This window comes from Suricata suricatta, chromosome 3 (genome assembly GCF_006229205.1).
Source record: "Suricata suricatta isolate VVHF042 chromosome 3, meerkat_22Aug2017_6uvM2_HiC, whole genome shotgun sequence".
Classification (NCBI taxonomy): Eukaryota; Metazoa; Chordata; class Mammalia; order Carnivora; family Herpestidae; genus Suricata; species Suricata suricatta.
This window is the reverse complement of record NC_043702.1, coordinates 86,121,557-86,147,507: the sequence shown is the minus strand read 5'-3', so window position 1 is coordinate 86,147,507 and position 25,951 is coordinate 86,121,557. Positions and strand designations below refer to the sequence as shown.

The following is a 25,951-nucleotide window of genomic DNA, read 5'->3' as shown; positions in this document are numbered from 1 at the left end:
ATATACACACAATGGAATATTACTCAGCCATCAAAAAGAATGAAATCTTGTCATCAACACCAACATGCAAAAAGCTAGAATGTATTATGCTAAGTGAAGTTAAGTCAGTCAGAGAAAGACAAATGCCATATGAATTCACTCATATATGGAACTTAAGAAAAAGGATGAACACATGGGACAGGGGAAGAAGAGAAGAGAGGGAAACAAACTACAAGAGACTCTTAACAATAGAGAACTGAGAGTTGATGGAAGGGGGTGGGCTGGTGATGGGCTAGATGGGTGATGGTTATTAAAAATGGCTCTTGTGATGAGCACTGAGGGTTGTACATAAGGGATGAATCACTGAATTCTATTTCGAAAAGAAATATTGCACTGTATGTTAACTAACTAAAATTTAAATTAAAATTCAAACTGAAAACACAAAAACAAACAAATAAAAACTTCCAGGACCCTTACATGTTTCTCTTGTATAAGAAATTTAGGAAAACAAAAGTAAGCCAAGGAGAGCTCAAAGATGGATGCTTAGCAATGAATGAATATATTTCACAAAGTTTAAAGAGAACACTGAACATGAGACTTAGAATTTGATTTAGATTTCCTTAAGAAAAGAGTAGGAAGAAAGAAAAGTACCCAGGAAAAAAAGAAAACCAAATGTTATAGAGAAAAATGAATGTGGCAACAAAATGAATTATACTATGACATATCAGTATAACGTGTGAATTCTGCATCTTGAAACCAAAAGTCACTGACGTCTTTGAGGAGATGATACATTTATTTTGAGTAATAGTTTGAAGGTTAATTCTACACTGCTGAAAAACTTGACCCAAAGAATAGTATTTGATGGCAATCTGGAGGAATTATTGTGACGGCATGTTAATCACATACTTGACAAAACCTTATTAAACATCTTATTAGGAAATTACATAAAGATATAAAATGCATTGTTGACAAACTTGTAGATAACACAAATTTTGGAGAAATAACTAAAATGTGGCATGACATAATTATGAGGCAGCTATGCTCACCAATCTCAGGTGAGGGCTTGATGCAGAAAGAACTGTAATAGATATAAAAGGAAATAACCAAGTATATGATATTCAGGGGATTAAATATACCAGCTCTTTCTCACCAAAGAGAACAGTATTTTGCTGAGACTTGAGAGAAAATTGTTCTGAGGGTTTTTCTAAAATAATATAATTCCAACATCATTTTTACATAGAGAATGTTTTATATAAAACGATATATTTTGTATGATGTCTCTCAAACAAATGACTGGCAAATTACTGAGGCAAAGGTCAGGAAAGACTTTGATATCATTTCCCAAGCTGGACTGTTGATTGTGATTAGACAACACATATCAATGTTCTGGCTTTTGGAAAGAATGTAGAGTGTAGTAATAATTCTTCATTGTATATTAAGAATAGATTTAGGTGATATAAATGTTCAAATGGACAATGGGTAGGAAAAAAGTCATCAAAATTGTCACCAAACAGGAGAGACAACAAAATGCATTGCCACCATAATCCTGTTCTTTTTCCCTCCAATAATGTAAAAATAATTCCCTTTTGGTTAATGGGTCATGCATGTGGAGCTCAAATGAAGATAGAAAAGATTCCAAATACAGTAATCTAGGTAACATGTTTGAGGTAAGAAAACAAAATACCTAGACTTCACACTACATTTACCGAATTTGATCTTATTGTAATTTGGTAGGGAAGAAGTGGAAATAAAGAATGGAGAGAAGGGAGGAAAAACAGGTATGGTGACAAAGGAAGGAGGAGATATAAACTGAAATTCAATTTCCTGACAAAAGTAAGAAAAATTTCATCTTACTCTATTCAGACTGAAAATTTCTTACTCAAAAGGTTGATAAAGGAAACTGAGCTTTGTAGGTCTATGAATTAGTAGTATTTATGAATCACTAAATATGTTCTGTAGTACACTAAAATCTGTTGGGTTGAAAACAAATATGCAGAAAATTGAGATTTTCTTCTTTTCCAATGCAAATTAACAGACTGGCTAAATCAGTAACAGTGAACCAAATTTTCTTCCACCAGAGACCTTAGTAAACTTCCTTCCTTATATCTTGATGAAAATAATTTTGATATAATGAAGAAATCAATTGTCTACAAGATTTCTATGTCTATAAGAGAAAATATTTTATTGAATACATTATTTTAATTGAAACTACTACTTTGAAACACTACCAACAGTAAACTGACACCTTTGGGAATTACATATGCATTCTTGGCACTACATAATTTCTCTCCTTTTAGGCGCTGAAACTCAGAGGAAAACTGATGATTATAAAAAATTTAGATTATAAATTCTGTAATCAGAATCCTACTTCATTGATATTATTATATAGGCTATATTCAGATTCTTGCCATTTGCAGACGGTAAAGTTCCTATCTGGGAGAAAATAATCTTACCAATAATATTATCCAAGCCAATAAATTTAAATATAGAAACAGCCTCAGAGAGCTTGTTTAAGTCTTGTCCAAGTCACAGGGCTAGTAGATGACAAAACTATGAGAAGGCACAGGCTCTCTGATACTTGGAATTAGAATAATGTGGAGATACGTTCCCTGGGGCCAGACACACTAATATTCAAATACATGCTTAACAACTTATTTGCTTCAGCACTGACCTTACCTGTATGACTCTTGTTTCCACATCTATTAAATGGGAAAATAATAATAAAAAACATAATAATAATAATATCAATGCCACCTAATGTAAAGGTTTCTCTAAGAATTGTAAGAAAGTTACTGACACATCGTAGGGCCTCCGTTAAATTTAATTATCTCATCTTCTCTTCCTGTCATTCCAGCTTCCACTTTTCTATCATTCCTGGTAATGGACAGAAATGAATCTTGTAAATTAGGTCAAGACTATATATTCCCAGATAAAATGACGAAAAAAACAAACCTCCAGATAAGAAACCTGGATCTATAATAAAAATACTTTTAGAAAAGCTTCTCAGGCATCAGAATGTCACAAATCTGTTGGTAGTTTTTGGCTACCCTGGATTAATTTGAAAACCAAACCTCATCCTCCTTCAGGATACTTCTTTAGCTAAGACCTTCCTTCAATACTGGTCTTCCACCCAAGCACCAAGGTCTGATGACAAAATGAAAGGCGAATCATATAATCTGGCTCTTCCAGAAGAGTTCATCCTGTTTTCTCCAGACATTCTCTTCACTGGAAAATTTTCAAAAATCCATCCAAAAAATTCAACCCTAAAATTTCTCTATGGTTTCTTCATTTTACAAGTCTAACAGATTGGTTATAGCTAACTTCTGAGTCAGTTCACAATGTTCTAGACTTGAAATATGTTTACATAGAACCGTCTCTAGGTTTTCATATGGGCTAACTGCTCAAACGGGCTATTGTTCATCTGAGAAAATGAAAAGGGAAACATGTGCAAATGAACAAGATATAGTTTATTGTGGAAAATCTAATCTAAATATATTAGATGCAAACAGTATTTTCTCTCCCTATTCCTAAGTTAGTGTGGGTGCTTTATTGACTCAGTGTCCGAGAAGAAATTTCATGGACACGGCAACCACCTCGCACCAGATATAATGTAAATCACTTTCAGAAGGTGATTTTGCCTAATCGTTTTAATAATCTTATGATGGTATTGTTCATTTTACATCTAAGAAGACTGAAGTTTATGGAGGTTTACACAGTTAATATTGCACGGCCTGTAAACAATGAGGCCACATTCTCTGCTGTTCTTTACATTCCGTCATAACTACTAGTGTGGTATCTACATAATTATTTAAATAAGTATTCTGATGATTTCTCATCCTTTTATATTTTGTAAATTTAATTAACTAGATGATTTTCAAAAGCTTTGATGAAGCATGCTCATGATATAGAACAATGGCAGAATACTTAAAGTCTGAAAAATATGCATTGCTTTGTAACAGAGTACAAACAGTTAAGGGAATATTAGAAAGCATAAATGTATAAATATATACTATATACTGACAAATGCTATAATAAAAATGGATTTTAAAAAAGCCCTATATATGATATTGGCAGAAAATATAATAATGGTATATTGGTTACATCAGTTTGGCTTTAAAGAAAGATACATTTAATATACTTACACAAACAAACACAAACACACTTCCTATCATTTTTAGACCTAAAATATTGGGTTGACATCCCCAAGGTTATATGTGGAGGCCTAAGGAGAAAGTATAGCCATCTCAATCCTTTATCTTCAGTCATAAATTTCTTATATACTCCAGATGTATTAACATTGGTTTTCCTTTCTCTGGCCAACATTTAAGAAAGTTAGCTTTAGAGAAAAACCCTGTACAGACAGATCTGAACTGATGTTTCCAATAGGAAATCTGCCACTGTGAACCTCTGCCATTGCCTGCTAAAATGTACGGCATGTACCTAGGAAGGCATTAGTTTGACAAATTTACTTCTCCCTAATTGACTTGTGACTAGAGAGGCAAAGGTACTAATTTTTACTCTAAACTAAAAGCATCTAAATAAGAAGCCACTTGCATATACCAGCAAGAAGGATTTTTAAAATACAAGGACATTTCTTAAATCTACTTGTGTTCAGTGGGTACATAGTCACATACCAGGGACCATACTAGTTAGGGTGTCATTTGCAGAACTATTTGTTCCATGTTAAGCAAAAGATCATCTGTACCCCACCAGGAGATGTTGGCGCATAATTAAGTTGATCTTTTTCAGAAAGTTTGCAATGCCGTCCTCTGTTTATTGATAAAAACAGAATCCCATTTCCAATGGGATTTAAGTCCAGGGAGTTTTTTAATCCCTATAAAGAGAGCTTATATTTTGCCTTAAGTACTCTCCAATGTCTGTCTTTCTTTTCCTGTTAACTGTAGAACCCCATATTACTGCTGTACTCGAGATTCAAAATATTTGCTTTTATCCCTAAAGACAATTAAATCATACTGATTTAGTTTCAGCTTAGTTTATTTCCACAACCAAGTTCTTGGCTCATAGCCTTACATAAGAAAATTACAATAAAAAAATACTATTATCCTTATTATTCATATATCACAGTTTAAATAACCAACATTTTCAAAAGGTCAGCTGCACATAGCAGTGACATAAAAATGTGCCCTGGGTAAGGTAATGCCTAAGTGGCAAAAGGATGGGTTCACACCAAAAACCAAAAACAGGATGCTTCCATATCTCACTCACCACAGCTTCTCTGCCGTCTTCCCTAATTCCTGGCCTGGATGCTGAACAGAAGCTGAGATCCTGCCTATGCCCAGGTTCTCCCAGATGCCCTCAGATTCTGGTCCCACCCATTTGTAACTCTCTTGATACACTATCTCCTAGTCTTTACTGGATGGAGGCAGCAGCTGCACTGAGACAATTACTTCAATAGGCCTTGGTACAGCTACAGTAGCTACAAATTCTCACTTGGCTGGTGGCTCTTCACCATGGACACTAATTCACTGGCCCTGAAAAGCCTATGGACTCCTATGTGACATATTTGATTTGTACCAGGGCTGAATTTGTCTCCTCTTGTGTGGGGAATCACCACTCTTAGTATCTTCCTCATGTAGATAAATTTCCAGATTTTGAAATAACTCACTCCAAACTGACCTTGCATGTGGGCCAAATAAATATAAAATATAGACATGCTTAGAAAACTCAACATCATTTTACATCACTGCTACCCAAAGAGACATTTCTGGGTGCTAAATATGGGGTAAAAGAATACAGGATGACCATCCTCAGCAATAACATGAAAGGAGAAAATTCCCAAGTCACTAGTGATGTAGTTTCACCTATAGACTTTATAATTTAGCCTGAGTATACAGTCACATTTTGCATATTCTTAGAAAAATTATTACCCTAGGAAATCTACAGTGAGTGCCCTAGTCATCTCTTCATCTATACTTTCCCCTCTTAAATAGTTTAAAAGTCTCTTGAAAACTCCTTATCTACATATATATTACACCAATGAGGATTGTGATACAAGAGCTTAAACACCTGCTAAGTACCTATCTATACCTGATTAACAAAATGTGTACATCTTCTTGTAGACTAAAATGGCTAGATACTATTAAGGTTCTATTAGAATAAAGTCACAATGTGTTTAGAATTCTATCCCTGCTTAAAACTATATTCAATGATTCTGTCATTCCAGAATTATCATTGATGCCGACTTCTCTATATATGTGGTAGTACTTGAACTAAGCCTTAACAAGGTGGTAAAGTTCTGGGGAAACAAAATCTGATTAAAACAGTAGATTATGATTCAATGACACATTGGGGTAGAGAAGTTAGGGGTGGCAAATAAAGCAAACCACTGCATGTTTATCAATGAGGTCAGACTTCATAGAGGAACGAACATCATCTGATTTGGGTAACAGGTACTAGATTTATCCTATCACCTGAAACAATCAAAAGTAAAACAAAACAAAACAAACAAAAATAAGTTATTTGAAACAGTGGTTATCAACATATTAGACATCAGGCAACAAAAAACAGTGATCTCTGAGAGATAAGATAAACATTAGGTGAAGTGAGCCCTAACATTGCTGGGCCTTAGGGTCTTGAAGAGTTTCCAGGCTGCAGCATGGGTAGAGGAAAGTTAGGCAAAGTCCAGGGGAATCCATGAGTTGACAAGACTGAACTGAGAGTCTAAGGAAATGTTACAGTTCTTAAAGCACTGATAGAAAAGAGAAAGCTGCATAGAATGTGAACCACACAGATGTGCAGAGGATCTTTCTTGCATATAGAGCAGAAAATCAATCAGGGTACACATATAAAAAACTACCAGAGGGGCACCTGGGTAGCTCAGTCGGTTAAGTGTCGGGCTTGAGCTCAGGTCATGCTGTCATGGTTGGTGGATTTGAGCCCCATGTCAGGCTCTGTGCTGAGAGCTCAGAGCCTGGAGCCTGCTTCGGAGTCTGTGTCTCCTTCTCTCCCTGCCCCTTCCCACTCATGCTCTGTCTCTTGCTGTCTCTCTCTCTCTTTCTCTCTCTCTCTCTCTCTCTCTCTCTCTCAAAAATAAACATTAAAAATTAAAAAAAAAGAAACTACTAGATACTAGCAAAAAAGTCAGCTGAGAAAATATAACAAACAGTATCTGAGACTCAGACAGGACCTAGAATAGTGCCTGTCCCCACTAGTCAGGCTGGACAATTTTGTAATGCACAGAATCCTGAGTAGAGTATTCAGAATTATATTGCCCAACTAGCGAATAGTTATTCCGGAGAAAAACAAAGACAAAAACACTGCTCTGGTCCTATCTAATGAATCTTAAAAACTCAATCTCAATGAATATATTGTTTCTAGTAATTTAACAGCAGTGCAAAACAAACCTCAAAAATATTCGTAGAAATACAAAAAACTCTGACACCTAACAAAATAAAAGGATAGCAGAAATAGGGAAAAAAGTGATAGAAAACACATTGAAGAAACAGTGAAAGAAAGAAAGCACAAATGGTGCAAATAGTAAACAAAGAAGAAGATCATATGACATAAAAGAGAAGAATTTGTAACTGTGTGAAGTGGTGGATAATTAAACTTATCCTGATGCTCATTTTATAATGTATATAAGCATCAAGTCAGGTTGTACACCTTCACCTAATACAATATTATATGTCAGTTATATCTCAATAATCCTGAAGGAAAAAATAAAGTAATGCTCAAGAAATATAATTACCTCTGCTCTCAACACTGGCATTTGAGTAAGTGCAGGGAAGATACAAGCAAGGAATGTTATGGAATTTTGTAGGAATCTCAATAGGTTAAGAATTTAATAACTTTGATATTGCCAGAAAAGATCATGGGGGTTTGGAAGAATGACAGGAAGATATATCATGGGTTGTGAATTAGTTATGGAGCTCTTGGAATTAAGAGCAATAAAAGAATATATTCTGATATATTGGGCAGCTTGTAGAGTCTAAAAGTAGAATCAAAGAGAGACTTCTTGTTCTAGCACCTAGTTGGATTGATAGCCTATCTTACCACAGACACCTTGATAAGCTGGCTACAATTAAATAGGCGTCCTTGAAAATTCATGAATACCCAAATTGAAGGACATTGTACAAAAATACTTCACTAGTAATCTTCAAACTATCTAAGTCACTGAAAACAAGTGAGGATGGAAAAACTGTCACAGATCAAAGAGACAAAGAGACAGATAATTAAACGTAATATGGGATCCTAGAACAGGAAAAAAATATATTAGCAGAAAATCTAGTGAAATCTGAATAAAATGTGGAACTTAGTTAATAAAATAAAATAAAAAAGATTCAAACAGACATATTCATAATATAAATGTAAATGGTCTTAAAACTCCAATTAAAAGACAGAAAGTATCAACTTGGAAAAAAATTCCAACTGTGTATTCCAAACTCTATGCAAATTATAAGAAATAAACTTTAAATATAAAGTCACAAGAAGATTAGAAGCAAAAGTATGGAAAAAAGATACAGTATGCTAATAATAGTACCAGAGAAACCTAGAGAGGCTGTAATAATATCAAAGTACATTTCATAGCAAAAAATATTACTCAGGATAAAGCCGGTTATTTCCTAATGACATAAAATTCAGTTCATCAATAGAAACCTAAAAGTTCTAAGTCACCAACAGCAAAATTTCACAATACATGAAGCACAACTGGTAAGATTGCCAAGAGAATTAGACAAACGCACAATAATAGTCAGAAATTTTTAATCCTCATCTCACAATAATTGATAGAATAAATACAAAAATCGGTAAGGATACAGGAGACTTGAAGAGCACTATCAACCAACTTAATCTAAGGAAATGTATACAGCATTTCACCCAACAGCAAAATATACTTTCTTTTCAAAGGCTTATGGAATCTTTATCAAAACAGACCCAATCTGGGACAAAGAAACTGTTTATATAATACATTTATATTAGAAAAGGAGAAAGATATGAATCAGTGACCTCAGCTTCCACAATGAACTAAAGTAAGAAAAGTAAATTAAACCCAAAGTAAGGGGAAAAAGAGAATGAAAAGATAGGGTATACACTCTGAGAAAATATTTGCAAAATATTTATCTGAGAAATAACTTGGATCCAGAATATATAAGAACTTGCAAAATTAAGTAATATAAAATAAACTATCCAACAAAAAATGGGAACTTGACTTAAGTAGCTATTTCACTAGGGAAGATACATAGATAGCAAATAAGCATATGAAGTGATGTTCAACATCATTAGTCATAAATGGAAAGCAAATTAAAACTATTACATTAAGCCATTACTATTAGAATGGCTAACATGTAAAAGTATCGAGTATTGGCAAGAATGTGCAGGAAGCAGAACTCCCCAACACTGCTTGTGGGACTGTGAAATGGTACTTTGGAAAAGAGTTTGATATTTTCTTAAGTTGACATGCACTTACATCATCTAGCCTTTAGTTCCTAGAGAGGAGAAAGCATGTGTTCATAAAAAGATTAATACATTAATGTCCGTAGCAGCCTGATTTGTAGAGTCTAAATAGTCTAGTCTAAAGTTGACTTGAATCAACCCAAATGATCAAACCTGGGTAAATGAACACACATACTGTGTTATATACATTCAGTAGTATACGTCCAAGCAATACAAAGGAATAAATATCTGATATCCATCAACATGGATAATCTTGGAGTAATTAAGCTGAGTGAAATAGCCAGGTAAAATGCATCCATACCATATGACCCTAGATTTACCTAAACTCACACTACTCTATAGTGACTGAAAGCAGATAAATGGTTTCTCTTAGGCTAAGAGGGAGAGACATTGCAAAGGAAAACAAATAAATTTCCAAGAGTGAAAAATATGTTTTTTATCTTAATTGTGATACTGATTTCATGACATACAACCCGCTAAAATTTATCAGATTGTATATTTTAAAAATATATAGCTTATTGTTTCCCAATTATATTTTAATAAAGTTGTTAGAGAAACAAACCGGACTCACAGGGGAGTGTAGTGCATGTACAGCATTGTCATTCTAACACTTTGTGGAAATGATGTACCACAGATCTAAAGATTCATGCCAGTCACACTCTCTTTAACATTTGTTATTATATTTACTATTACAGAATAAATAATTGAATGTTTTAACCTATGTCAGTGCTAAGTTTTTAGCAAAAAGTCCTGAAACAAAGGGGGGTTAAATATTTTTGAGGGAGTAAATTACTTATATACTTACTAGGTACTTATATATCTACTAAGTACTTATATACCTACTAGGCGCTTATATACCTTTACTTTGTTAAAGCCTCTCATCAGCTTTCCAAAAACAAAATGGTAGCCATTTACAAATGAGGAAATAATAGAGACCTTAAGAAATCTACCAAAATTAATAAATGTTGAAATCAAGAACGGAGCTCTACTACGAGTTGTCCAGAGTTTATGGGCTCTTTTCATGAACCTGTCAAAGGTACTGCCATAGCCCACTTTTCTTCCTAGAGATGGGGAGGCATGTCTCATTATAAGTTTGACATGCAGTGGGTTTTTAGCTTGAAACCTCCTTACAATTTAACTCAATTCTGCATACAAAACCAATCCAAACTAGTGAGTTGGTCAGGAGAAAAATCAGGACTTACATAAAAATGAAATAAAATACATGTATATTTAAAGAAAGGAAATCAGAGTCCCAATGTCCAGATTTAGAAGAGAAATATATTTGAACCAATAAAGACTGTTTTTTTTAATTTCCTTTCTTCACTTATTCTTCAAATATTTATTTGTGCCAAATTCTGTACTGTGTACTGGGTATCTATTAGGGAATTATAAGATGTATAGATCCAACCCTCTTGGAACACAAAATTTGTCAACAAAGACAGTAGATTTCATTGTAACTTTTTAAAAAAGCAACAACATGGAAGTAGTTCATAAATATATGACACTAATAATCTGGTAGAATAATGTGAAATATCTAAGATTAGGGTTCATATAAATTGGCCACAGATCAACAGTGTAAACACTGTGGTTTTATTTGCTTTTAATCAAACACAATATTAGAATCCAAGAGCAGGCATATACAATGGGGAACAGGAGATACACAGCACTTAAAAATGCTGCATTCTGTTTCATAGATCATAACCAAAGCATAGATTGGGAAGGTTTCAGGGGAGAAATAAACAGCTGATTAATAGAATGGAAAATAGAACCCATATATAGAGAGAATAGAAAATGGAATTATTTGGCCTGGAGAAGGATATGAAAGAATTTAATTTGAGAGTCCCTAAGCAAAGGAATTTTACACAAAGGATAGTGTTAGGATATTCAAAATTTCTACTGGAAAAGATTAAAAGAAAAAAATCAGACTTAATTTATAGTATGAGGATTTTGTCTAGAGATAAAGAAATGTCCTCTTGGCTTATTTGTTTATTTACAATAGGGGTGGTAGATGTGCCCCTGCTTTAACCACACGACCTCTTATGACCCTTTTCCAACAACAGATTCCACTATAACAATACACGGGCTTTAGATGGAACTGACTGGACTTGACGTTTTTAACTCTGTTCTTAATGCGGTTTAGAAATGAATTCCATGTTAATTCAGCAACATGTTTAGTGAACACTTTCCATCTGTCCACAAGATGCTGAAAATTACTAAGTCATAGCATTGAGCCAAGAAATGAAACCAAGTGGATGGATAATTCTGCACTATGTAGAGGTAGTAAATTCCAACTGTGAAAACCAAATAGCATGAAAAAAGTTCTGGAATTTAAAGCTGGCATTGGCACCCCCACCCCTATACCCCATATTGCTAAGTCTTAGATGATAATCATACCTTTAGTCAGGACTAACATATAATTACTTTTGGTTTAACTATTCCAAACTAGAGATTTTAACTTGTTCATTTCTTGCACCTTTTTCAGTGCCAACAAATATGGCATTTTGTGCCAAGACTTAACTGTATCTTCCAAAAAGGAATCTGGACAATTTATGCCCAGTAGTCAATTACAAAGTTTCATAAAATTAGAAATAAAAAGAAAATGCTTTGTTATTAAAGTTTTCAAAAAAATCAGAACATATCAGTGTTAATGACCTTCACATGTGCATAGTAAAAACTTTGAAAGCATACTAAGAGTGATATTAGTATGAATAATTACTTTCTTCTCAATAGCCACTTGTATTTTAACCAATTTAATATACATATTAATAAATTACATATAGTTTGTGTATATGATAATTATATAGTATATTATATATAGTATACTAACAAAGATATATATAGTACTATATACATATATATATAATTATTGGAAAAGCTTCAGGAAGGAACAAAACAGTTTCATTTTAGATCATGTTAATTTATTCAGTTAATTAAGAAGAGGTCAATGTTTTCAAATGTGTGGCCTACTTGTCATAGATGGTAAGTACACAGATAGCTCAAACAACATGTGAACATGGTATTAGATAATATGGAATGATGGTGAAAGAATTTTGCTCTCTTCAAGTTTCTTTCATTTCTCCTAGATGCTTCATTATGAAATTTTGGTCATGGAATGATAGGGCTTCTGTTACACTCAATAATCTCTCTTTTTAACAAAGAGAGAGTTGACTCTTGATAGGCCAGCATCAAAAATGGAGTCAAACCAGAATTTAATGACATTGTTTGTTCTCATTGTACTTCCTTCTACTATGACCTTTATGGCAAGCCAGATTTCCACTTGGGGGTCATGATCAATGGTTTGTCCTTCCAGGGAGGGTTTTTTGTTTTTGTTTTTGTTTTTTAAATCACAGTGTTTAGAATAGACATTCTAGAAAGGTGATAATAAAAAGCAGACTGACTTTTATGGTTTATTATAGTTTTCAAATTGTTTACAGATAAAACATCCCTGTATTGCCACTTCTATCTTACTTATCATTAGCGATTATAAGTTTCTTTGAAAAGCTATTTAAGGGGCACCTAGATGCTGGGTAGCTTAGTTGGTTGAGTGTCTGACCCTTGATTTCACATCAGGTCACGAACCTAGGGTCATGGGATCAAGCCCTGTATCTGGCTCCTTGCTGAGTATGGCTTCTCTTTCTCTCTCTTTCTCTGTCCCCTTCCTGGGCTCATGCACTCTCCCCTCTCTCTCTAAAAAAAAAAAATAAAAAATAAATAAATAAATAAATAAATAAAAACAAGAACAACAACAAACTAAATCTAGTTACATATGTATGTATTCTTTCTGATAACTTTCCATTCCAACTTATTGAGGATTGCTTTTATATATGTCCTAATTCCTTGCCTTATTGTAAATTTAGGACAGGTTATGGAAGCTCAACTGAATAACGGTTAAATATGTGGGTCTGGAGCCAGATCCTATGGGTTCAAATACCTGCTTAACTGGTTTCTAACTGGTTGACTTGAGTAAAATAATTCCTTGCATCTTCTGAGTCTTATAGCCTTACCTAAAATAAGAATAATAATAGTATATTTTACCCAGGATTATTGTAAGAATTAAACGATATAATATACATAAAGCTTAGTACAATGCCTAGCACATAATAAGCTTTCAAAACTATTAATTATCCCTATTAGACTTCTTTGAATTCCCTGAGTCTCTAATATGGCAGCTTAGTTAACATATTTAATAGGTGTTTATTAATTTTTAAAATAAATGAATATTATAAAGATAACAAAAACTAAGCTTAAATATACAAGTAAAATATTAAAACAAAACAAAACAAAACAAATTGTGCCCAAAGTATGTTGTAGGATAAACTAATCGTACACAAGGATTTTAGCTTTACTTTGCAAAGGATAAGAAGTGTTGATATGAGAGCTCCTCATTCAACCTTTTGCACAATTTTCAAATTTCCTATTGGTAATACCCATAGCTATTGGTAATATTGCTCAGTAAACCAAACTTTTAACATTTCCAATACTGATGTTAAGATGCGTTATACACACACCCACCCACCCACCCACCCACACACACACACACACACACACACATTATGGAATATTATTCAGTCATAAAACAGAATGAAATCTTGACATTTGCAATGACGTGGATGGAGCTAGAGTATAATGCTAAGTGAAACAAGTCAGTGAGAGAAAGAAATACCATACCATTTCACTTACGTGGAATTTAAGAAACAAAATAAGCAAGGAAAAAAAGAGGGAGGCAGACACATTAGAAACAAACTCTCTTTTTAAATAATTGTTTTTTAAGTTTATTTATTTATTTTGAGAGAGACAGATAGCACAAGTGGGGGAGGGTCAATGAGAGACAGAAGCAGAGAATCCCAAGCAAGCTCTGTACTGTTAGCCTGGAGACCGACGTGGGGCTCAAACACACAAAACCCTGGAATCATGACCTGAGCCGAAACCAAGAGTCAGATGCTGAAACTTAACGTACTGAGCCTCCCAGGTGCCCCCAGACTCTTAACTGTAGAGAACAAACTGATGGTTACTACAGGGGGGTGGATGGGAGGATGGGTGAACCAAGTGATGGGGATTAAGAAACACACTTGTGATGAGCACTGGGTAATGTATGGAATTGCTGAATCACTATACTGTACACCTGAAACTAATACAACACTGTATGCTAACTATTCTGGAATTAAAACATTTAAAAAACTAAGTTGCAATTACTTTTATTAAGACATTACAAAGTAGATATGATAAATTCGGAAAAAAATTTGTATATATTTGCTTACATTGTAGGTGAAAGAATCTCAATTTTTTTTAACCTAATGAAATATCCCTTATTGAAAAAAAAAACTGAATGAACTGTCAGAGTTCTATGATCATAAAATGTTTCATTATTCCTAAAGATAGTTTCCTGGACTTCTATGATTCCTTGATAGTTAGCCACTGGAATTTTTAGTTTTCACTGTGTTTATATAAGGAATATTGTGGTTTTAACCACTACAAGGACAAGACTAAAGATGTGAGTTGTTCCAAAGGATTCTCTTAGTGAAGCAGTATTCATCATGGTACTAGACTTATGCTAATTGTAGGAACTCTGTGTTTATTCAAAGAGCTTTTTGGATAGGTATTTATGAAGTAATAAAACATTCTGCCACCTATGGACAATTTCCAGAAGCAGACAGAAATATCTATATGAGCTATCTAACTTTCTGTTATATTGATAGAGCTAACTAATGTAGCTATATGATACTTTTATAGTAAAACCATGATTAATTGGCATTAAGTAATATATTGAATATTCTGAGTATGTTTTCTTTTTAGGATTCAGAACCTAATTACAAAGAAGACTAAAATATAGAGTCTCCATATTTGGTCTTAAAAAACATAATCTAATAAGGTGTTCAGAATGGGAGATCTCAAGCCATATATGTTGTCATGTAAGAGATTTCTGCTAGTAATATCACCAAGAATTACTTGGTGATAAAAGAAACTAATAAGACTTTAGAAATGTCTTCGGAAATTTGAAACAGGTTAGATGTTACTCTTTCAATAGCTTTAATTATTAATTAATTAATTTATGGTAAATATTTTATAACATTTAAAAAAAGGTTCCCAGCAGTCTGATATGGAATTTTTATTTAGTCTTCTACTCACTATTAAATAGTTAACACACCCAATAATTGTTAACACATTCAGCTCCTGAAGAACTGATGTTAATGAACTAAAACAAATTATCATACATTTGCTTAAAATTTGATATTAGCATTTATAACAATATACTAATGTTAAATACCACTGTTAAGATACTATTGCATATATGCATACATTTTGTAATTTCTTTTAAGTTTAAGATTATGTATTAATATATGGACTTAAATGTAGAGATCTCTGCTTGAGTATGACATATAGTTCACCTAATCCAAATACTATTAATTAAAAATATAAGTTTTAAAACATGTTAGATTTATTTGAAGCTCAATAGATGGTATCAGCTTTGATTTCTTCTTTTTTTCAATATCAGCTAAACCACTAATTGTATCAAAATAGGAAGCATGTATAAACTGGAGTTTTGCCTTCTTCCTAGAATACAGAATAGTGAAAAATATAATCATATGGATAATATGATCTATGTATCCAAGGTTACAAGGGAGATATGCTCTCTTTTTTTAATTCTTTAATGTTTTTATTTATTATTGAGAAAGAGAGAAACAGAGCATAGGTTGGGGAGGGGCAGAGAGAGAGGGAGACACAGAATCTGAAGCAGGCTCCAGGCTCTGAGCTGTCAGCACATAGCCTGATGCGGGGCTTGAACACATGAACTGTGAGATCATGACCTGAGCCAAAGTCGGCTGCTTAACCACGTGCCCCTAGATATGCTCTCTATTTCTCTAGCTTTTAAATACTTTTAAAGCTACTTATTCCTTGGGTTGAAGAAAACTCATTATGAATAATTTCTGCTTATATTATTTTTATAATATCTCTCAAAAATTTTAGAGAGATGGAAATATTAATTAGAAGGTTAAAACTTTAAAGGATAGCAAAAATAAGTAATTTTCTCTGACATCCATAACCCAGCAAGAGGTAACAGAGTTCATTATCTCAGACTAAATCCTACGTCACCTCTCTCTTTCTATTCCTGTTATTTCCCACATGGACAATGAACAAGGAACCATAAATAAATAGTACCCTAATGACATGAAAACTCTAGCCCAGAGCCTTGTATCCCAGGTATTGAATCTAAGACAGACAGTGGCATAAGTATGACTATCCGAATCATCATCTATACATCTGTCCACAAGATTACAAAGCTAATAAATGGTACAATTATGACTCTACAATAGTCTTTTACTAATAAATTAATAATGTTAGTGAAATGTTAATGGATGAAAAGGATAGTCATTTTGCAAACAAAATCTGATACCATTTGGATCCCCAAACTGATTTTAACACAGAAGCACAAATTTAAGTTTTCTTTAACAGTTGGTCATTTTACTTTTATCATCTATATGTTCCTAAATGAAATGACAGGGTTTTTTAAACTAGTAATTTAAAATTCTATGTATTTTGAGTCTAGTCTCAGAAATTAAGGTATCAAGACACACAGATACTAAGCTTTATAACCTGTCTAATGTATAACATATAGCCCTATGTTTATGTAATACATATTCTTATAAAATCTTCAAAAATATTATAAATAAATTATACTAATTAGAAGTCCAATAAAAATATCATCAATAATGTTTCAGGGTTTCTTTCTGCAATTTATGAGTACAGAAGAGGCAACTGAACTGCTTTAAATGCACACATCGTATTTTCATAGGATGATAATCTGAATAAGATGATTAGTCCTCTAGCCAGTTGAAAGAAGCTGCTGGGAAATGGACAAACTGTCCTCATCAGACCTCTGTTCTCAGCACTGGACCTCAGTTCTCAGCAATGTCCTTGTGTATGAATCGTCCTTATCGGACTTCTGTTCCCAGAGCACTGGGAACATGGGGCTTGATGAAGTCCCAGGAGGACGTGCTGGACAGAGCCTTCCTGGTCATCAGCCAAGTGCTCAAGAAGCTGCGGCCCCAGAGATATACCCACACACAGTTGCAAGTTGTTCCTATTCTGCTCTTTCTGTATCTGTATCTATTGTTCTGGCCAAACACTGCTGACTAAACATTTACTATGCTCTAAGGAGGATATAAAATAAGATGCTCTTCCCAATAAAGTTTGCCATTAGCTACCAGCTCTTGGTCGTCTCCATCTCTTTCAGGGACGTCCACCTTGCCCTTGCTCTCTGGGACCATTCACATTTCCATTGAGAAACATCCCTTGTTCACGTTCCCATTCGCAGGGTTTGGGAATGTCCCTGTTTCCACTGGCCATCAGCCTCTGGGAACAGTCGTTGTGTCTGCTCATCGTCTCCCCAGGACCCTCCTCACGAAAGAGAACCTACTACAAGAAGCTACCAGTGTTGTTTCTTAAGGTGATAAACAATAATATTTTCTACACATAGTTGCATTACCTATAGTACTAGCATTGAGAAAAAGCACTACAATCTTTCATTCTATTTATTTTCACTCACTGATACAAGTATAGTAATAGTAGACTATTAAAGGATTCACATGTAGGTCATTCATTTCTTCATATAAAAACTAGACCGTAATTTCCTAGTCCTATTCATATACATAGGCTCTCCTGTGAGGGATCTCTAGGAACCAAAATATTTCAGTAAAAAAGAGACTATTTTTCTCTTTCTTTCACTCTCTCATACACAGACACAAAACATGGGAGTGGTATTCAGATTGATATGGGACAAGTCAATACTACTGAGAAGATAAGTGTTACCCTGACCCAAGTTTATCTCAAAAAGATGTCAACCTTCCAGGAAAGACATCTAGTATCACGTATATGACATAGCCATGGAAGTCAGAGTGACTCTATGACATTACAGATGAGTAGTAACTAGATTGATAAGCATATGACAGTTATTTCTGGCTCCTCACAAGACTTGAAGATTTTCAGGATCATGCGTCTCTGCATGTCTTAGCTCAACACTATTCATGTAACAGCAGAAACTTAAGATCAGTTTGCAGCTCACCAGAAATGGAGACATGGAGACAGCAAGCCAAAGCTACACTTCAGCAGTGGCTGATGGGGCCAGCACTCCACAGCATGGGTCACTGTACAGGTGCAGATGAGACCAATCAGGTAACAGAGACCAATCATGCCCCAGAGAAAGGAGGCCCTGTCTCCTTCCCACGTGCTAACATAAAGATGTACAATCCCACCCTTCTAAATACCTGAGACACCATGACGCCATGTGTCTGAAAACTTAAATCTGTCTCCCAGCAGCCTCCATCAATAAACAAAGCCCTCCTCCTACCCCCACACAAAAAGCCATAGCCACTCATTATGGAAGAGGGTCTTTAGGATGTTCACAGAATGTGTTTGCTAATCAAAATATGATACATAAATTGGTAGCCTATATTTAAATTGAGAAAACACTGATTAAAAACACTAAACAATGTCTTAACTAAATGCCTGCAAGTGCACTATTTTCCAAGATACAGAATTTAGTGCAACACCCTTTCCTGCATATATGAGCACAGAACTTTCCCCCCATGGATTATTTGAAGTCATGGAACTAACATTTGCTAAATGCTATTTTAAGTGGAAGTAAATAAATATTTTGAAAAAAACTAAATTCAAACACCACAAATTATTTTACTGTATTTACAGCCACCAAAATTAAAGATTCTCTCTTCAAACTCATTCCAGGGTCTCTATAGGAAGCCTAATATTGACTATAGGGTTAACAGATTTCTGCCCCTGGATGTGGTCACAGCTGCTTTGAGTAAACGTTCATGCAAGTTGACAATTGGAGCACCTGAGCAGGGAGCTGAGACTTCATGGTGTCTATAGCACAGATTGTATGAAATGTGTTGTGTTTCATTTGCCAATGAATGTGTAATAATTGTAATGGAAAAAAATAGCCTTCAATATGAAAATGTGTTATTCACATTAAAACACTGGAATACTAGAAAATGTTAAGCTTCAATTTCCTTCAAAAATATAATTTATGTAAGCTTTTAAGATACTATTAACTATTAGGTATATATTAATAAATCCCTACAAATATAGTAAAAAAATAAAAAAGAAACATGTGAATAATACACAGCCACTTCAGGAGAGGGTAAGAAGTGAAGGGGAGAGGATAGAGGTGAGCTTTATATGTTATTATAGGGATCTGAATGTTTTAAGAGAGATACCTTAAGCCAAATATTAAAATCTACTAAAAATGATAAATTGCTTACTGTTATTGTTACTGTATAACTTTCTGTACAAGTCTGTATGGTAGAAGTATTTTATAATTTAATATTCACTTGCTTTAACTTAAAAAAAACATGTTTCTTATATTCTAATAGCTTAAATAAACAAATTCAAATTTCCTTGACAGACATTTAAAGGAAAATAAAAGCACCCATGAATCGGTTCTATCTTTTAGTTTGAATGTGTTCAGTATCATGTTGGAAAAACCGGGCTGCACACAGTAGTACAAAGCTACTGTAGGAAACACAAGTTCCTCTCATAAGCCCTAGTTAGTGTGATTATAGCTAGCACATTAATGTGAGATAATTAGCCAAGGAGTAGGGAATAAACCAAGACTGCTCAAAGCAGGAAATGATGCTGAACCAACTTGAAAGCAAAAATTCTAGATGAGGTGAAGGGGTTGCATGAGAAGAAAACAGGAAACATGATGATAGGAAAGAGCAATAAGGCAGAACAAACAGTAGATTCCAGAGGGCTAGGGTTTGAGTATGGAGTTGACCAAGAAGGCCTAGGTGGAACAACTGAAAAAAAAGAATGTTACACAGATATCTAGGGAATGGAAAATCTAAACTATAAACTGGGAAGAGAGGACATGATGGAGAGACATGGATTCTGATATCATCTTATAAGAGTCAAACTATAGAAAAGTTTCAATTCTAATTACAAAGCAAAGCATAAATCTAGTATCGATTTGTCAAATTCCCAAATATGCATTTCTTTCCTAAAATAGAAAATGGCAGGCAGAAGGTATAGAAAGTTTAAAATTGAAGTTTGGAGTGAAAATGAGAGGGCTACTACAATTGAGGTACTGCATATAGTTTGGTCAGGCATTCAAATATGGTGTTTGTCCACCATTGTAATAAGTAATGGAGCAGCCTTCCAAGAATACTCAATATCTATAATTTAGTTAAAAGGTATATGTCTACCTTTTATAAAGCTTATTTTTCTCTGAGAAATGAGTAAAGAAGAGTAAATACCTTCAAGTGAAAAGAACTAATTTTATAATAGCCATTAACTCAAAACAAAGTTGAACCTGTCTTCCCATGAATATAAGCAGAGCACAGATTTAAATCCTCACTTACACAGATATAGAGCTAAAAGATGTTTTTAAAATATTTATAAATTTAAATCCAAACATGCCAAATGCAGTTTTTACAGACTCATAAATTTAGTCATCTCAAAAACTATGTGTCATAAATTGGGAAAATATGTAATTTTAAAATTTGTATCCACTCTCACCAAAACTAAACTATTGGAGCAAGACTCCTAAACTACATGTAATTTACATCTACTCAACATGTCTTTGAGGCCCCCTTAAATTCTAGGTTAGCCTAAAATTTTTACATATATTGAATGTTAGTTGTGAAATCTGCATTATTCACAAGAATTCAAAAATTACACAGGGAAGAATTCAATAAACATGGTATTCCAGAAAATATAAAAATTAATTAATTTAAAAGATATTTATACATTAAAGGCATTCAATCCCCTATACTACATATATATTTGGTTTGTTTTTAAGTTATTCTGCTCTGTTTTGTTAGGCTTTCTCATAGTGTCTCAGTGACTCTGTGCCCCAATATTTGTGTATTATTTATACAATTTAGAGGGGGAAAGGGGAGCCTGGGTGCTCAGTAGGTTAAGCGGCCAACTTTGGCTCAGGTCACGATCTCACGGTTTGCAAGTTTGAGCCCCGCGTTGGGCACTATGCTGATGCAGAACCTAGAGCCTGCTTTGGATTCTGTGTCTCCCTTTCTCTCTGCCCCCCCTCTGCTTGTGCTCTGTCTCTCTCACTCCCAAGAATAAATAATAAAACATTAAGAAAAATAAAGAGAAAAAGTATGTTTTATTTAGGATATACCAAGGTAGAACAAATTACAATGCTAGAACTTTAGAATTGATAGAAGCCAATTAAATATAGAACTATAGATATTGCTTCTGGGAAATAAGATGTTAAGAGTTAGGTGAACTCCAAGAGTACAGCAGAACCTCCCTCTAAATTTAGCACTGGACTAAGAAAATATAGAAGAAAACTGCAATAAATATGAGTTCCATATGGAGGTTTTGTAACAGAGAATAGGTCATTCACTCAACAGCATTTCATGCAAATCTACTTTCCATCTTGCTAGGCCCTCAACACAAGAAACAGTGAAACTTACCTTCTATTCTAGGCAAGGTCTGTTCCAACAAAGAAACACATGACTCAGACTCAAACAATAAGCCCTTAGCTTGATAGGGTTAATTTTAAGAAGTGTTTTCATTTGTTTGTTTTTTTTTTTAATTTTTGTTTTTTCCACTCAATGAAAGTATCAAAAGGTGAGCTATCCTGCAAAAGTGTTAACAGACATAGCAAAAACACATGGAATTTCTGTTTTTATTGAGGACAGAAGAAAAAGGAGGGAGCTAAGCTTTTTAGCTCACCAAGAATAAAGATTGAGAAATGGTATACTTAAATGTGATGCAGATGTTTTTTTAAATTAAATTAGTGCCTGACACAATAAAATTTTATAGTGGGTCTAAGGCAAATCAGATGGCAACCTTTCCGTCTCTTCTCTCCCTCTTACTGTTTGAATGTATGCATTCGTATACTGATATGGAATTTACATCAATGACTGTATCTGGGAGAATTCTATGTAACTTTATAACAGAATACATTTAAATATTTTTCTCTTTACACAGAATGAGGTGGCTTTATACCATGTCTACAGAGTAGGTGCTTTAGTGTGAAATAACCTTGGAATCAAGTCCCAATCCCACCACCTGCAAGCCATGATACTTGGGATTCATTTACTTTATCAGTAAAACAGGGATAGTAAAAGGGCCCCTGAGTGGCTCAGTCAGTTTAGAGTCTGACTCTTGATTTTGGCTCAGATCATGATTTTATAGCTCGTGATATCCAGCCCTGTGTTGGGCCTTGCAATGATACACCACAGAGCCTGCTTGGGATTCTCTCTCTCTCTCTCTCTCTCTCTCTCTCTCCCCCTCTCTCTAAATCTCTCTCAATCTCTCTCTCTCTCCCACCTCCCTTCTCCATCTCCCCAAATAAATAAACTTTATAAAAATTAGGGACCAAAGTACCTGGATGGCTCTGTCAGTTAAGCATCCAACTTCAGCTCAGGTCATGATCTCCCAGTTGGTGGGTTCAAGCCTCACATGAGCTCTGTGCTGACAGCTCAGAGCCTGGAGTCTGCTTCAGATTCTATGTCTCTCTCTCTCTCTCTCTCTCTCTCTCTCTCTCTCTGTCTCTCTCTCTTCCCCCCCACAATCCTCCTGCTCTTGCTCTTGTGTGCTCTCTCTCTCTCTCTTCTCTCAAAAATAAATAAACATTAAACACTTTTCAAAAAAATACAGATAGTAGAGATAACATGAGAAAATGACTATAAAGACTTTACCATATTTCCTGGACTATATGGTAAAATAAATACTAGGCACTATAGTTAATATAATAATTGGTAATTATTAGATTGGATAATATAATTTTCCACAATAGTTAAATAATATCAATGTAAAAAATGAATTAAAGATATTCCAGAGAAATATTCATATAGCTAACATAAGTCATTACTCCATTTCACTTTGGTAAACCAAAAATACAAAAGACTAGCCATTACTATAAAAGCAAACAGGCCATTAATATACCAGTCAGTGAAGACTTTCATAATTGTTAGGGACAAATCAGTGATGACTACACTTCAGGGCTTTGTGAGTTGATTATGAAGACCAATTCTATAAAGTGGTAAATGGGATTTCATGATACTGTAGGACGTTATTTTCATTGCATGTTCTGAAGACACAGTTATATGGAAGACAGTATCAGGAAAGCCACTTGAAGACACATGATTGTCATTTATTACACATATGTATCATGAATGTTGCTCAACAGAAGTGAAATTTCAGAGAATATAATCACTTTTCATTATTTTCTTTCTTTCAGAAGAAGTAACTGAGAGCAGTGTGGAATATAGCAGATGCCTTTAGCCCAATTTTTGGCTATGGAAGTCTTAGAAGTCTTATCTTCAATTTGGAAAAACTTTGTCTTTCTTAATCAATTGCCAGATTATTTTTTTTTGCTTCCCCAACAATGCCATGTTTGGCGTATTCACATACAACATAGCCTCAATTAATGTTTAATAAATGTTGATAAATGAATTACACATGACAATGACTCTTCATTTCTTTCTGTTGACATTTTCAAGATAGAATCAAATGCATTAAACAAAACAAGTATGTTCTCCATTTCAACATTAATTAATAAATAATTCTTGTAAATAAAACAATGGAGTTTAAGTGAAAAAATTAATGTTTCAGAAACAAATACTAACTTAGATGATCACTGTCATCTACTAAAACAGAACAAATCCTTTTCTTACCTTTCCCTTTCTTTAACCATGTTCAGGAATGGATACTAATCATTGAATGAATGAAAAATCATACATATTTAAGCAAAAAAATGGAGTCTTGAACAAAAAAAGGCAATGTCGCATTTTTCCTATTCATTAAATGCTAATATCAACTGTATACTCTAATATAAGAAGATGATACTTTAGCCTACCTTTTAGATCCATCGTTTTAGAAATAGTTTTGAGTTATATTAAACAATTTTACTCTTCTGCCTTATCCTTCTATAGGTAAAAATAGCTAACCTGAGATTGTTTTTATAAAATAGCTAATCTAAAGTTGTCATGACTCAGTGAACAGAGACAAAACTTTCTCATGTAAGACTTTAGTTTCATCAGAATTTTGTTCAAACCCCTTTCACTGTGGCTTTGTCAGACGGTGACACAAACACAATAGGGAAGATCCAGGGTCACAAAACACTCACCACAGTTGGCCTCATCTGATGCGTCTGCACAGTCTGGGTCCTCATCACAAACCCACAGCTTGGAAATGCAATGTTTCGTAGTTTTACATTGGAAATAGTCTGGAGAACAGCTGTTTTCGGCTTAAAAGGAAAACATCCATTAAAATGCAATTTTGAAAAAAAGACATTTTATCTAAAAAATAATTAGACAAATGTTAAAGATAGTCAACTGGAAATGTATTATCTTTTAATTAATAAGGCTCTGAAGGTGAAGAGTTTTAACATTCAGTATCTATAATATCCTTTCTAGTAGAAATAAACAAAACATATTTCTGCAATGATACATTTGATAAAAATAAGAGTTTTAAGACCCTTACCTTGATTAGATATGTTTTGAAATTAATTTTAAAAATAAGGAATTCAGAGCCTTTTGGAATAATTTTACCAGTAAATAGATGTAAGAATTTGCACATTTCCATTTTTATACATAGAAAAAAGATTAAATCAGGAGATATTAGCAAATAAGAAAATAAAAGTCATAAAACTGATCAAACTTTCTACTTCGGTCGAGGTTTTGAGGGAAGAGGTGAACATGTGACTCGTACTGTAAACTGCATCACACATCCGAGTCAGTTGAATGGATCAGCTCCTGGAATGACTGACCATAAAGAACTGGTACTGACTTTATCCTGAATGCACTATCTTAATCAAATTGCTGGGTGACTGCACATTATTTACCAATAAAAGTTTTAGGGTAATAAAATAAAACTTCAGCAAGACAGAAGTGTTGAGAGGAATTCTGTTGAAATCCTAAAAAACTTGGCAGCTATTCTATTGCTCAGATTCTGTGTGTGTATAGTGTGTGTGTGTGTGTGTGTGTGTGTGTGTGTGTACTGTATAGTGTGTGTGTGGGTGCCTGCCTAAGTGCCTACGTGTATATATGTATATAATATAAACTGTTTTGCCTTTTATTAAATCTAATTTGATTTTTGATGGAGGATGGAGATAAAAGGTGAAAAGAAAATATTTTACTATCACTCTTTGAAGTAGCTGAAGTAGCTTGTTAAGATACATTAAGTAAAATATTATTTACAGTTTTTAACAAAATAGTTTTGGTAGGTTATTTTGCTCATCATAGATTCAATATATATTTTATGGGTTAAAAAAAAGGCAATCTCAATTAATGCACTTGATTTCAAGTAACTAATTAATCAAACAAAGAAAATTACCGGTAGCTACTTAATGTGGACACACAAAATTTCAGCTTACGAATAAAACACCACAGTCATCTGGAATGTGGCTTTTGCTGCTTTTTTTTTTCTCCATAATATTTTATTGTCAAATTGTTTTCCATACAACACCCAGTGCTCTTCCCCTTAAGTGCCCTCCACTGTCACCACCACCTCTCTACCCCCCTCCCCCTTCCCCCTCAACCCTCAGTTCATTCTCAGCATTCAATAGTCTCTC

General features: G+C 34.1%; 1 protein-coding gene across 1 annotated transcript in view; it reads right to left on the bottom strand.

The window, feature by feature from the left end:
* The window catches only part of LRP1B (LDL receptor related protein 1B), a 1,807,041-nt gene that overhangs the window by 179,653 nt on the left and 1,601,437 nt on the right, over window positions 1–25,951 (bottom strand). The window contains exon 61 of the mRNA XM_029933319.1: window positions 24,506–24,625. Within this exon, the coding sequence (XP_029789179.1) occupies window positions 24,506–24,625 (120 nt within the window). The remainder of the gene's footprint in view (window positions 1–24,505; window positions 24,626–25,951) is intronic.